The sequence below is a fragment of the Tupaia chinensis genome, unplaced genomic scaffold (genome assembly GCF_000334495.1).
Source record: "Tupaia chinensis unplaced genomic scaffold, TupChi_1.0 Scaffold139491_1, whole genome shotgun sequence".
In the NCBI taxonomy this organism is placed as follows: domain Eukaryota; kingdom Metazoa; phylum Chordata; class Mammalia; order Scandentia; family Tupaiidae; genus Tupaia; species Tupaia belangeri.
The window spans coordinates 469260-481957 of record NW_006199376.1 but is presented as its reverse complement, the minus strand read 5'-3'; the positions used below and the strand labels follow the sequence as shown (position 1 = coordinate 481957).

Below are 12698 nucleotides of genomic sequence, written 5' to 3'. Positions count from 1 at the left end.
AGTGGATCAAAAATCTAAACCTAAGACTTCAAACTACAAAACTACTTGTGGAAAACATGGGAAACTGGGAGACATTAGGGTAGGCAAAGACTTCTTAAATAAGACCATGAAAGCACAGGCAATAATCCCAAAAGTAAGCAAATGGGATTATAAAAGATTAAGAAGTTTCAGCACAGCAAAATACACAGTAATTAGTGTGAATTGACAACCCTCAGAATGGGAGAATATACCCTGGCATTTGACAGAAAGTGGTCAGATATGGAGGATTTATTGCTGAGTGAAGTAAACCAGGCTATGAAAGAAAGATATTGTATGTATCCACTTAATGTATACTGACTATCCACACTCTATGGTAGAGAGCGGAATATTGAAAGACATAAAAGCAGTGAAAGTACTTAACGAGAATAAGACAGTGTGGAATGGGGGTGTTAAGAGAAGGGGATAGAGAAAGATAGCTAGAGAACAAATAGAGAGGCAGGACGTTAGTGGGAAACAGATATGGCTTATTACCTGTTGATGATGACATGTATAGTATTCTCAACTGGATTGGTCTGAGGAGTATTTCATGATAGGTAAAGTCTTTTTACAAGCAAAATAAGAAATAGTGATTGACTGTTTAAAAAATAATTGGAATAATAATAATAATGATTGGGAAAACAATGAAAAGATATTGAATGACGAAGTGGGGAGATTAATGTCTCTGTATTGACTGACATGCATGGCATTCCCTTTTGAAAAAGCAATGTAATACACTGTAAATTTATATGCAATCCAATGTAATATAAACAAGATTATGATGATAAAAAAAGAATGGGAGAATATTTTTGTAAACTATGCTTCAGATAAGGAACTGATAACCAGTATACACAGGGAACTCAAGCATCTTACACTCTCCAACACTCCCCCAAAAAGATCAACCCAATTAAAAGATGGAAAAAAGAGCTGAACAAACAATTCTCTAAGTAAGACATATGAACAACCAAAAAAACTTATGAAAAATGCTCAACATCCCTCATCATAAGGGAGATGCAAATCAAAACCAATGAGATGCAACCTAACCTAACTTCCATCAGAATGGCTAAGATAAAAAAAAAAAATGATAAGTGCTAGTGAAGGTGTGGTGTAAAGGGAACTCTCCTACACTGTTGGTAGAAATGGAAATTAGTTAAGCTACTGTGGAGAATAATATGGAGGTTCCTCAAAGATCTACAAATAGAACTACCATATGATCCACTCCTGAATATCTACCCAAAGATAGGAAAATGCTTATTCAGAAAATTGCTTGCACATCTATGTTTATTGCAACATTCTTCATAATTGCTAAGACATGGTACCAACTCAAATATCCATGTACATACATATGAATGAATGAAAAAAGTATGGCACATATACTCTATAGAATACTACTCATCCATAAAAAAAGCACAAAAAACAAAACAAAACAAACAAACAAACAAAAAACAACTAGACCCTGGCATTTGATAGAAAGTGAATGAATTTGGAAGATTTACTGTTGAGTAAAGCAAGCCAGGCCATGAAAAATAGACGTTGTATGTCTCTACTTAATATATACCGACTGATTGCACTCTATAGCAGAAACTGAAACATTAGGGTACACAGAGCATGGAAAATTATTATGGATACTGGAGATGGTGTGGGAAGAAGGTGAAAGAAGGGCAAATGTGAGAGGAAGAGAGTCAAGGAGAAAAATATAGAGGCATGACATTTATGGGACCCAGAAATGGATTATTATCTGTTGATGATAACATGCATGTTATCTTCAATTGGACTGATGTGAAGTGTATACATGTTGAGTAAATTCACTTTATAAGTTGTAGTGATGTATAGTGATTGAATGCATAAAATAAATTAAAAGAATAAAATAAGTTATATATGTAAACACATTCTTTAATTTGGCCTCATTTCTTTGTTGTTTCCTCTAATAATAATAGGTCATTGTTTTCATATTCTTCCTATACAAACAACTATTGTTGACTTCATCATCATTCAAATTGATGTTTTTAAACTTTTAGCATCAGTTCTACACCATTTTTATTACAACTGTTTTTTTGTTAACTAGTAATATTAGTCAGAGTAAAACACATTCTTTAATTTGGCCTCATTTCTTTGTTGTTTCCTCTAATAATAATAGGTCATTGTTTTCATATTCTTCCTATACAAACAACTATTGTTGACTTCATCATCATTCAAATTGATGTTTTTAAACTTTTAGCATCAGTTCTACACCATTTTTATTACAACTGTTTTTTTGTTAACTAGTAATATTAGTCAGAGTAAATTTTAGCTTTAATCTGTTTCATGAAATTGTTTTAGTTTAGTTAATTGTTTTGTTTCAGTTAATTATAATGCTGATTATTTTTGAATATTGAACCAATCTTACACTTCTTGGATAAGCTTAACCTAGTCATATTATCTTATTCTTTAAATACATTGCTTGATTTCCTAATATTTTGTGTGTATATTTATGAACAAGATTGGTTGAAGTGTTCTAATAATATATTTTCCCTCCTTTTCAGGTAAGGATACAACTGGCCCCATAAAGTAATTTCTGAATTGTTCTTCTATTTCTCTGAATTTTCAAATTATTGGTACCATTTCTTCCTTAAATGCTTATTGCATTCACCATAAAATCCATGCATGATTAGAGTTTTAATTGTAGAAAGGTTCCAAAATAAATTTCTTTAACAGATATAAATCTATTTGGATTTTTAATCACTTCTGGTAATGATTTTTGTAAATTGTGCCATTCAAGAATTTACCCATTTTGTTCAGTTGTCAAATTAAATGGCATGAAGTTCATAACATACTTTTTTGATCATTTCAAAGTCTGTATTGTCTGTAAAGATGTTCATCATTTATTCTTTATGCTGGGATTATGTATTTTCTCTATTTTTTTAAAAATCAACCTATATTGGGCTTAGGTTAATTTGTGAGTGAACTTATTTCATGCTTAGTGAACCAACTATATAACTGCTCCTATGTGTGAGAATATATGAATGTACTTGTAAAAGACCTGGATATTCAAATAAACGATATATTGCCCACATCTCACATAGGCAATGTAGCATGCATATGTTGAGACCTCCAAAAGCTGTTTTTCTCAAATTAAAGCACATTCTCTTCCCTAATATATGCCTGTATGTTCTGGGAAGTTCTAGCAGTAATACTATTCCTTAATTGTACCTCCTACCAAAGGGAATAGAAATGGTCACATTCCCATGGGGCAAGTGCTTGAGGCCACTGAGGTGTTATGGACTTCAATATAGCAGACAGACACCAACTGGTCACAACTCCAAGACGGGTAGAGCCAGACCCATCCACTGCCTTCCCTGAAAGTGAGTATAGAGAGGGAACCTGGGAAGGGGATGAAGGAGAAAAATTCTAAGATCAGCCAGGTGAAGAGGGAAACCCTATCTTCAGTCCAGGAACTGAGGCAAGACAGCCTTACACACAGTCTCAGTTTTCTTTCATGCCAAATTCTGGCTCTTACTATAGAGGAATTCCCTGAAAGTGAGTATAGAGAGGGAACCTGGGAAGGGGATGAAGGAGAAAAATTCTAAGATCAGCCAGGTGAAGAGGGAAACCCTATCTTCAGTCCAGGAACTGAGGCAAGACAGCCTTACAGTCTCAGTTTTTTTTCATGCCAAATTCTGGCTCTTACCATAGAGGAATATTGAAAGAGAAAGAGAAATTTGCGTATCAAAGTGTTTATACCCTAGAGTTGACTAGATATCCAATACATACTGAATAAATTATTGAGTAAGAGAAAAGAGACAAAATGGAGTGGGGAAATCAAGAACAACAACATAAAAAAAATAAACACTGAAAATACGATGGAGAATTTTTCTTGGTGTGCTCCAGAAATTCTATCAATTTTTTGGAAATAAACTTTTCAAGGTCACCCAATAAATAAAGTGAAGTAAATAAATATTCCTCTTCTTTTAGGTTTCCTTATGGATCCTCTTTCTTGCAACAGAGGTATGTCCAGGTGGCTGGACCTGTCAGAAATCAGTCAAGGATTCTTAAGCCAACTTGGCTATGGTGAGCTTTGGTGCTGTTCATTTTAAGAATGAAGTGATGTAATGATACATAAAGGATGAACAAAGTAAGAGCTGATAAAGTCCAAATGACAAAATGTGATGTAGGGAAGTAGTGTCAGAATCTGACAACCTGAAATTCACATTTGCTGTGGATGGGTCCGACCAATGGTAACAGGGACAGTTTATAGTAGAGAATCAGTAAGTTTCTAGCAATGCCTGACCAAACTCTTGAATGTGTATGTGGTAAATGGAAAAATCAAGAGAGACAGGGCCATCCAAATGTTACATGCAGTACTAAGTACATTGAGAAGTTGTTTTGGTCACCACATCAGACCTGGAAGCTATGATCAAGGATTACTACAGTAAGACATCCACCACCTTCAGCACTCCCAACTACTAAAACCTATTCCTCCAAATTAAGCCCTAGATTTGTCAAGCAAAAGATATTGAGACTGTGTGGATGGGTGATGGTAGTAGAGGCATCAAGGAGAAAAGTTTGTCAGCAGAAATACAGATATACACATATCTATATCTTTTGCTTCCAGAGAGAAAGAGGCAGTGCCTGACAGATACTAATAAATTAGACTCCACTTGATTTTAAAACAGAATGAAGAAAGAATTGAGGAAGGGAGGAGGGTAATTTCCATTATCTCACACTTACACAGTCATTCCATGGGCTATTTAATAAAGTTGAGGTCTAAGAAAAAATAAAGTGAACAGGAGTGGAAGTCTGGGGGGGTCAGGTCACATGGAGAAGAAAATGAATGTGCCATTTAATAGGTGTATCAAATTAAAATCTTATTGAAAAATATTTTCAGTTCTGGGTTCATATTTGAATTAAAAATTATTTCCTATCTTTTAGCCATCCTTCCAAAAATACCTCTTTATAACTGCTTTTAACTTCCAAAATTTTTCATTACTCAAAGGGAATAGGTTTATTCTTTTTAAAAAAGATGAGGCATTAAATACAGTATCAAAATATGACAGTGTTTGGAGTACTCCAGAGACTATCAAATCAGTGTTCATTTGGCAAATAGACATAGTATAGCATAAGTAACTAAGAATTGGATTTGAAATCAAATTGAACTGCTTAGATTGAAGGTTATCATATGTGGTATTGGAATTTCCTTATTTACCTTATTGCCTTAATTGATAAAGTCATGAGATCTTGGTGGGACACAGAAATGGTTTATTATCTGTTGATGAGGATGTGTATAGTAATCTCAACTGGACTGCAGTGTGTATCATGCTGGGTAAAGTCTCTCTACAATCTAAATAATGTATAGCAATTTAATGCATAAATAGTAATAGTAATAATAATACAAAGAAAAAAAAGTCATGAAATGAAGATCTAAATGATGTATAACAATTGAATGTTTATATAATAATAATAAAAGAAAAAAAGTCATGAAACTAAGATGTATCTTCAGGGTTGTTTTAATAATTGAGATAATACTTTTAACATATTTTAGCACAGTGCATGGTAAATACTGAAAGTTCATTAAGTACACAGAAACTGTGTTTTATATTTTACTGCTTTGCTAAAGGTCCAAACTGAGATTTAAAAATATAGAGTAATTTACACTTATTAATGATACCTCAGCAGATCATATGTAAAAGGTAGCCAGATCTAAGGACCATATACAGCCTGATGTAAAAACTCCAGGAAGGCTGTCCCCAAACATTTCACAGGTACCTCTCATTGCAAAAGGCAGTTTATTTTTAGGATATTCTTTGGATTTGCTTTTAGAATTCAGCGGGAAAGAAGTCGTGGGTTCACTGAGTGAAGGTATCCTCAGTTTCTCTCAAAATGTTTTCTACAAGACTCTGTCATTGCTTGTATCATTTTATCTAATAATTATCCATCACTGGTAGAAAGAATTGCCCCTTCTGGGGCCAGCAGATGCTATAATGGTTACATCAATGGACTCCCACGTAGTCAACTGTGGTTGGAGTCCCAAACCCTGTAGCTTAAAACTCACACCAGGCCCACGATCCTTCTTGGGTGGTGATTTCTTGCTTTCTATCTCTCTGTCTTTCTCTATCTCTCTGGTGAGCACAACACCTTATAGCAAAAAATCTCTCTTAAAAAAAAATGTCCCTTCCTTGACAGCAAGAACAGTATTTAATGTTTGCATCCCTAAAATACAAAGAGTGAGTAAAAGGCAAATAAGGAGAAAAGAGTGACAATACAGAATACTATCTATTGTGAGAATTGGGGTCATTATCTGTAACTGGGCAAAGTGATTCATTAAAGATCAATCCTGTTGAAATCAGAGGGCCTATTTTTACAGCATTCTTAAATGGCAAGGGCACTTTCTCATAGCTAATTAAAACTGCACATTTTACTTTATATAATTATTCTATCAGAAATTATACATACCACAGGCACGAAGAGAAACAGAAGTTTAGAGGTTAAAATGGATTGATTTTGTCAATGTAACAAGTAAAATCTCTAGTTATAACAAAGCAACCTGCTGTGAAAAAAAAGTTTCTTACAATGGAAACTTTGTATATATTAAGTCAAAAGCTAATTTGTATCTTAACTTTTTAGATCACCAAAGGAAAGGTATAGATACAAAATTGCCAAGATGGCATCTTACATGAATGGCTCTACTGAGGTTACAGACTTCCTCCTGAATTGTTTTGTCCGGTCTCCCAGTTGGCAACTCTGGCTGTCCCTACCCCTCAGCCTCCTCTTCCTCCTGGCCATGGGGGCCAATGCTATTCTCCTGATGACCATCTTCATGGAGGCCTCTCTGCACCAACCCATGTACTACCTGCTCAGCCTCCTCTCCCTGCTGGACATAGTGCTCTGTCTCACTGTCATCCCTAAGGTCTTGGTTATCTTCTGGTTTGACCTGAGGTCTATCAACTTCTATGCCTGCTTCCTTCAGATGTACATTATGAATTGCTTCCTTGCAATGGAGTCCTGCACATTCATGGTTATGGCCTATGATCGTTATGTGGCCATCTGCCATCCACTCAGATACCCATCCATTATCACTGACCAATTTGTAGTCAAGGCAGTCATCTTTATTTTGGCCAGAAATGCACTTCCTACTGTATTTGTTCCCCTCCTCTCTGCTAGACTCCATTATTGTGGTAGAAATGTCATTGAGAATTGTATCTGTGCCAATATGTCTGTGTCCAAGCTCTCCTGTGATGATGTTACCATCAATCGCCTCCTCCAATTTGCTGGAGGCTGGACCCTACTAGGATCTGACCTCATCCTCATCTTCTTCTCTTACACCCTCATACTCCGAGCTGTGCTGAGACTCAAGGCAGAGGGTGCCGTGGCCAAGGCCTTAAGCACATGTGGCTCCCACTTCATCCTTATCCTCTTCTTCAGCACCATCCTTCTGGTCTTTGTCATCACACATGTGGCTAAGAAGAAGGTCTCCCCTGATGTGCCAGTTTTGCTCAATGTCCTCCACCATGTTATTCCCGCAGCTCTTAATCCTATTGTATATGGGGTAAGAACCCAAGAGATCAAGCAAGGGATCCAGAGATTACTGAAGAAAGGGTGGTAAAATGGGCAACTGGATCTTTGTATTTATCATATAGGATGACGTTAATCCATGATACATTTGCACTGTGGAATACCACTCAGCCATAAAAACAATGAGACCATGGCATTTGATCAAAAGTGGACAAATACTGAACATTTAATGCTGAGCAAAGCAAACCAGACTATGAAAGATTAGCAGAGAGAATAAGAAGAAAAGCAGAGAGAACAATTGAGGATACTAGAAACAGTATGGGAGGATGGTGGACAACAGGGTGTATATGAGAGGGAATCAAGGTGAAAAGGTACAAAACACTTAACAGACACAGAAACAGAAAATTATCTGCTGATGATAATGTATATGGCAATATCTTTGACTGGACTAATATACACCATATTCATGCTAAGAAAATCTATTTTGTATGTTGTAAAGATATATAGCAATTGAATGTAAAAAATAATAGAAGAAAAGACAGAAGAAAAGAAACTAGTTAATGGGACATTGGGTTGACACTCATACCTCAGAGATAAAGTAGTAAAGTAAGTTTTATAAAATTATATTTTGACATTACTTCTCTTCTAATCCCAACAGCTCATCTCTCCCAAAAACTAAGAAATTTTTGTGTATTTTGAAAATTTAAAACACCTCTATCATTTTATTTATCTAAAGTACAAGAATTCAGGACAAAGTTTATAGTGGAGTAATCAATCTCAGCTAACATGATACTTCTATATATACACATTTAATTTTTTAAACATAATTGTATTAATTACCTTGACTGTAATTTATTAATATTATTGTTACTAACGCAATAACTTCATTACATGGAGAGTTTTCTACATGTCAGAAGCTAAAGTACTGGCCATAAAAATGAGGAAACTTTACCTATTCTCTAAATCTAAACAGACCAACAGTTACCTGCATTAAGTTTAGTTTACATGGAACTTGATGCCCACCCTTTATTCTAGTCAGAGATAAAGAATAGAAATTGAATGTCTATTAAAGTTTTACTTGAAATAACATTATTACTGTATAGCTTATGAAGACTTGATTTAAAAAACAAAACTATTCACGAGATTTTTATTTCAAAATTAATGTAAGTGCCTTACATGTAAATAATATGCTTAAAATGTTTCCTAGGAAATTTTGTTTGGAAGGTGTCTTGTTTTCTTGTCTTTTTAAACTACTACTAAATCACAGCCTATAACAAATAATATGTGTAAGTTATATTTGAACATTTTTCCCCCTATATCAAAGTTGGGATATTATCAATACATTCTAAATACGATGCTAAGTAGGAGTTAACCAACATTTTATGTGACCTTAAAACTGCTGGGTATTGTATTAAATTATTACTGGTTTTGTGACTTGAAAAATTTTAAGGTACAGGGCAAGTTCTCTTTATTCAAACTTTGTGGTGTGTGTGTGTGTGTGTGTGTGTGTGTGTATTTTTAACCAGTAAAAGTAAGCTACTTACATCTTTCCATATAAAAAAACTAGATTTTGAAGTAGTTTAAAATTATATTACAAATATGAAGCACCCTTGGGTCATACAAACTAAATAAGTCCTCAAGTACTTCAGACTAGTAAAAAACAGTTACTGATATTCATACCTTCTAAAAAACATGTAGAATGATGTAAACTTTTGGGATCCAGCTTTTACCTTAAACAAACAAATAAACGTATACTACTCTTTTTCTCAAAATAAAAATATCACATTTCAAATTTTGAAAAAGAGAAAAAAAGAGTGATGTGAGGGTTCTTTAGAACTTTTTGGTGTTGTGGTTTTTTTTTTTCTTTCTCTCTCTTTTCTTTATATTATTGCCCTAGATTTTCTATCTACTCTGATTGCTTCAGTTACAATCTGTAATAAATCACCATGTATGTATGTTATGTGAGAGCCAAATCTGTAAGTGCAAATGCTTAATAAAAACTTTCAGCTAGGTGGCTTATGGGAATTGGAGATTCTGAACTTGACTCCTGATCTCACTTTCAAGTCCTCACCTGCTTAGAAGCTATGGAGTTGGTCCAGTTAGTTGTTTGGACCATCAGATCATGACTGGAATATGAATTCTCTTTTTTACTCTTGGTATCGAATGTAAAAACCCAGAGAACTAGGATCATGTTTGAATTATATTGCTAGTAACTAGCATACACTCAATTACTTATTAAACATTGACTCACACATTTATTTAACAGATAGTTATCAGTCTTTACCATATGCTTAGTATGATTTGGGTGTGAAGTTAGAATGTGAACATAAAAGAAAATAATTCTTGCCCTTGGACTGCTTCTGTTTTAGCAAAGATGCTGACTAAACAAATAAATGAGTGCAATGTATAGTCATTATATTGTGATAAATGCTATATACAGGAGTGAAATAGGGAAAGTGCTGGCAAATTATTTATGTTTTGAGGGGGGTATTGTTAGATACTATCTTAAATACTGTGTTTAGGGAGATCCATTCGGCGTGAAAAGAGAGCTGCGTGAACAGAGAGAACAACAAAGAAACTGAATTGGGTTCATGTTTTAGAACTGCTAGTGAGTTGGTTTGGCAACAGTGGATGAAAGAGGAGGTTAGATAGGAATATGAGAATCCAATTCCATAGGGGCCTGATGAATTTCTATTAGTGAATTGTGAAGCTATGCAGAATTTTTGTATAGATTAATAGAAGTGAAATGAGTGCCCTCAAATATATATTTTAAAATGATCACACTGACTACTGTGTTAAAGCTGAACTATGGGTAAATGAGCAGAAATAAACAGACTTCCTTTCCCAACTAGAACAACCTTTCGAAAGTCCAGAATGGACATGAAATGGCTTAGGTTTGAGTTTAGCAGATGAGGAACAGTGGAGGGATTCTAGAGACAACTAGATTTGCTGATGGCTTAAATCTGGGATATGAAAAAGTGAAAGTGTGTAGCTGACATTAAACAGGACAGACAAGCAGCAGAGAATTTATTATACTCCATAAATGAACAGGCGCTTTAATTCTTTGGTCTGTGATGATCCAGCTTCCTGGTATGGTTTTCCCTTGTTATTCTTTCCATCTATTATTCCACTTTTTCTACATTGTCTTCTGGACTCATTTAGAGAAATAAATTACTCTTTCTTCTGAGCTTTTAAGTGCCTTATTAATCTACTTTAATCTACTTCATATTACATGGTAGTAGTTGATTTAGCATATTTCTGTGTAATCCAGTAGACTGTATTTCTTTAGTAACAGGACAAAAATCCATTACGTTGGAGTCTTATTGCACAGTACTATGATGGACACAAAGTAACTTTTTAATTTTTAATTTTTATTTTATTTGCATTTTTTAATACATTCAATCACATTATTTAGCTTACAAGGTGATCATTTCAATATGTGAACATTTCTCCCCGGTCCAGTTGATCAAAATATCACAATACTACCTCCCGTATCTCAACAATGCTGTCACCATATCCCTCCTCCAAATGTTTTTCCCCAGGCCCCACTCCTCCACACACACCACATCTGGCATTCACACCCATCTCTTGTGTTTGTACAACCTTTAACCCGTCAGTTTCAGTTATAGAGTGCAGACACTCAGTGTATATTAAGTGGGAACATACAGTGTCTCTCCTTCATAGCCTGGCTTGCTTCACTCAGCAGTAAATCTTCCATATTCTTCCACTTTCTGTCAAAAGCCAGTTTCTTTTTTTTTTTTTTTTGAGAGGTTTTTCGCTATAGGACGTGTGCGCTCGCCAGACAGAGAGAGACATAGAGACAGAAAGTGAGAAATCACCCCCCCAGAGGGGATGGTCACACCACAATCCCTTCTCCTCCATTCTCCTCTTGGGATCTTGGGCGCGCACACACACGCGCCCGGCATGAGTTTTAAGCCACTGGGTCCGGGACGCGAACTGTGGTTGACTATGTGGGAGTCCAGCGATATAGCCATTACGCCAACTGCTGGTTCCCAAGTCAGTTCTTTTTTTTTTCTTTTTTTTGGCTGAATAGTATTTCATAGAACATATGTGCCACAGTTTTTCAATCTATTCAGCCATACGGGGGCATTTGGGTTGGTTCCATTTCTTAGCAGTCGTGAAAAGTGCTGCAATAAACATCGATGTGCAAGCACTTTTCCAATGAAGAAGAATTCTGTCCTTTGGGTAGATGCCAAGTAACGGGATTGCTGGATCACATGGTAGTTCTATTTGTAGATTTTTGAGGAATCTCCAAATTGTTCTCCACAGTGGCTGGACTAATTTTCATTCCCACCAGCAGTGTAAGAGAGATCCCCCCTTCCACCCCCCCCCCCCCACACTTTTTTTTTTTTTTTTTTTTTTTTTTTTTTTTTTTTTAATCTTAGACATTCTGACTGGAGTTAGGTGGTATCTCTTTGTTTTGATCTGCATTTCTCTTATGATGAGGGATGTTGAGCATTTTTTCAAATGCCTTTTGGCTACTCGTATGTTATCTTTAGAGAGTGTTTTTTTCAAATCCTTCTCCCATCTTTTAACAGGGTTAATCACCTTTTTTCCAGCTTCTTTAGCTTCTTGTGTATTCTGGTTATCCATCCCTTATCTGATGCATGATTTACAAAAATAATTTCCCACTCTGAGGGCTGTTGATTCACGCTAATTACTGTGTCTTATGCAATGCAGAAACTTCTTAGTCTGATGTAATCCCACTTGTCTATTTTGGGGATTATCGACTGTGCTTTAGGGGTCTTATGTAAGAAATCTTTCCCATTCATCTTTCTACAGGTGGAAATCCAGTTTTTCCTGCAGCATTTGTTGAAGAGGATTTCCTTTTCCCACTGGATTGACTGGTACCCCTTGTCAAAAATCAGTTGGCTGAATGATTGGGAATTTATTCCTGTGGACTCAATTCTGTTCCATTGGTTCACATGTCTGTTCCTGTGCCAATACCATGCTGTTTTGATTACCACAGCTTTGTAGTATATTTTTGGGTCAGGGAGCAAGATGTCGCCCACTCCATTCTTCTTTTGTAGAATTTTTTTGGCAATGCAGGGTCTCTTACTATTCCAGATGAATTTCATGATTGTCTTTTCTAAATCTGTGAAGACTGTGTCTGGTACTTTGATTGGCATTGCATTAAACAGGTGGATTAATTTGGGTAGAATTGCCATTTTGGT

At 35.5% G+C, this 12698-nt stretch overlaps 1 protein-coding gene across 1 annotated transcript; it reads left to right on the top strand.

Annotated features, from left to right (window-relative positions):
• The first annotated feature begins 6652 nt into the window (after positions 1 to 6652).
• LOC102497905 (olfactory receptor 56A3) lies at positions 6653 to 7594 on the top strand. The gene has a single exon (XM_006161963.1). It carries the CDS (start codon positions 6653 to 6655, stop codon positions 7592 to 7594), a length of 942 nt encoding a protein of 313 aa, XP_006162025.1.
• The last annotated feature ends 5104 nt before the right edge of the window (positions 7595 to 12698 follow it).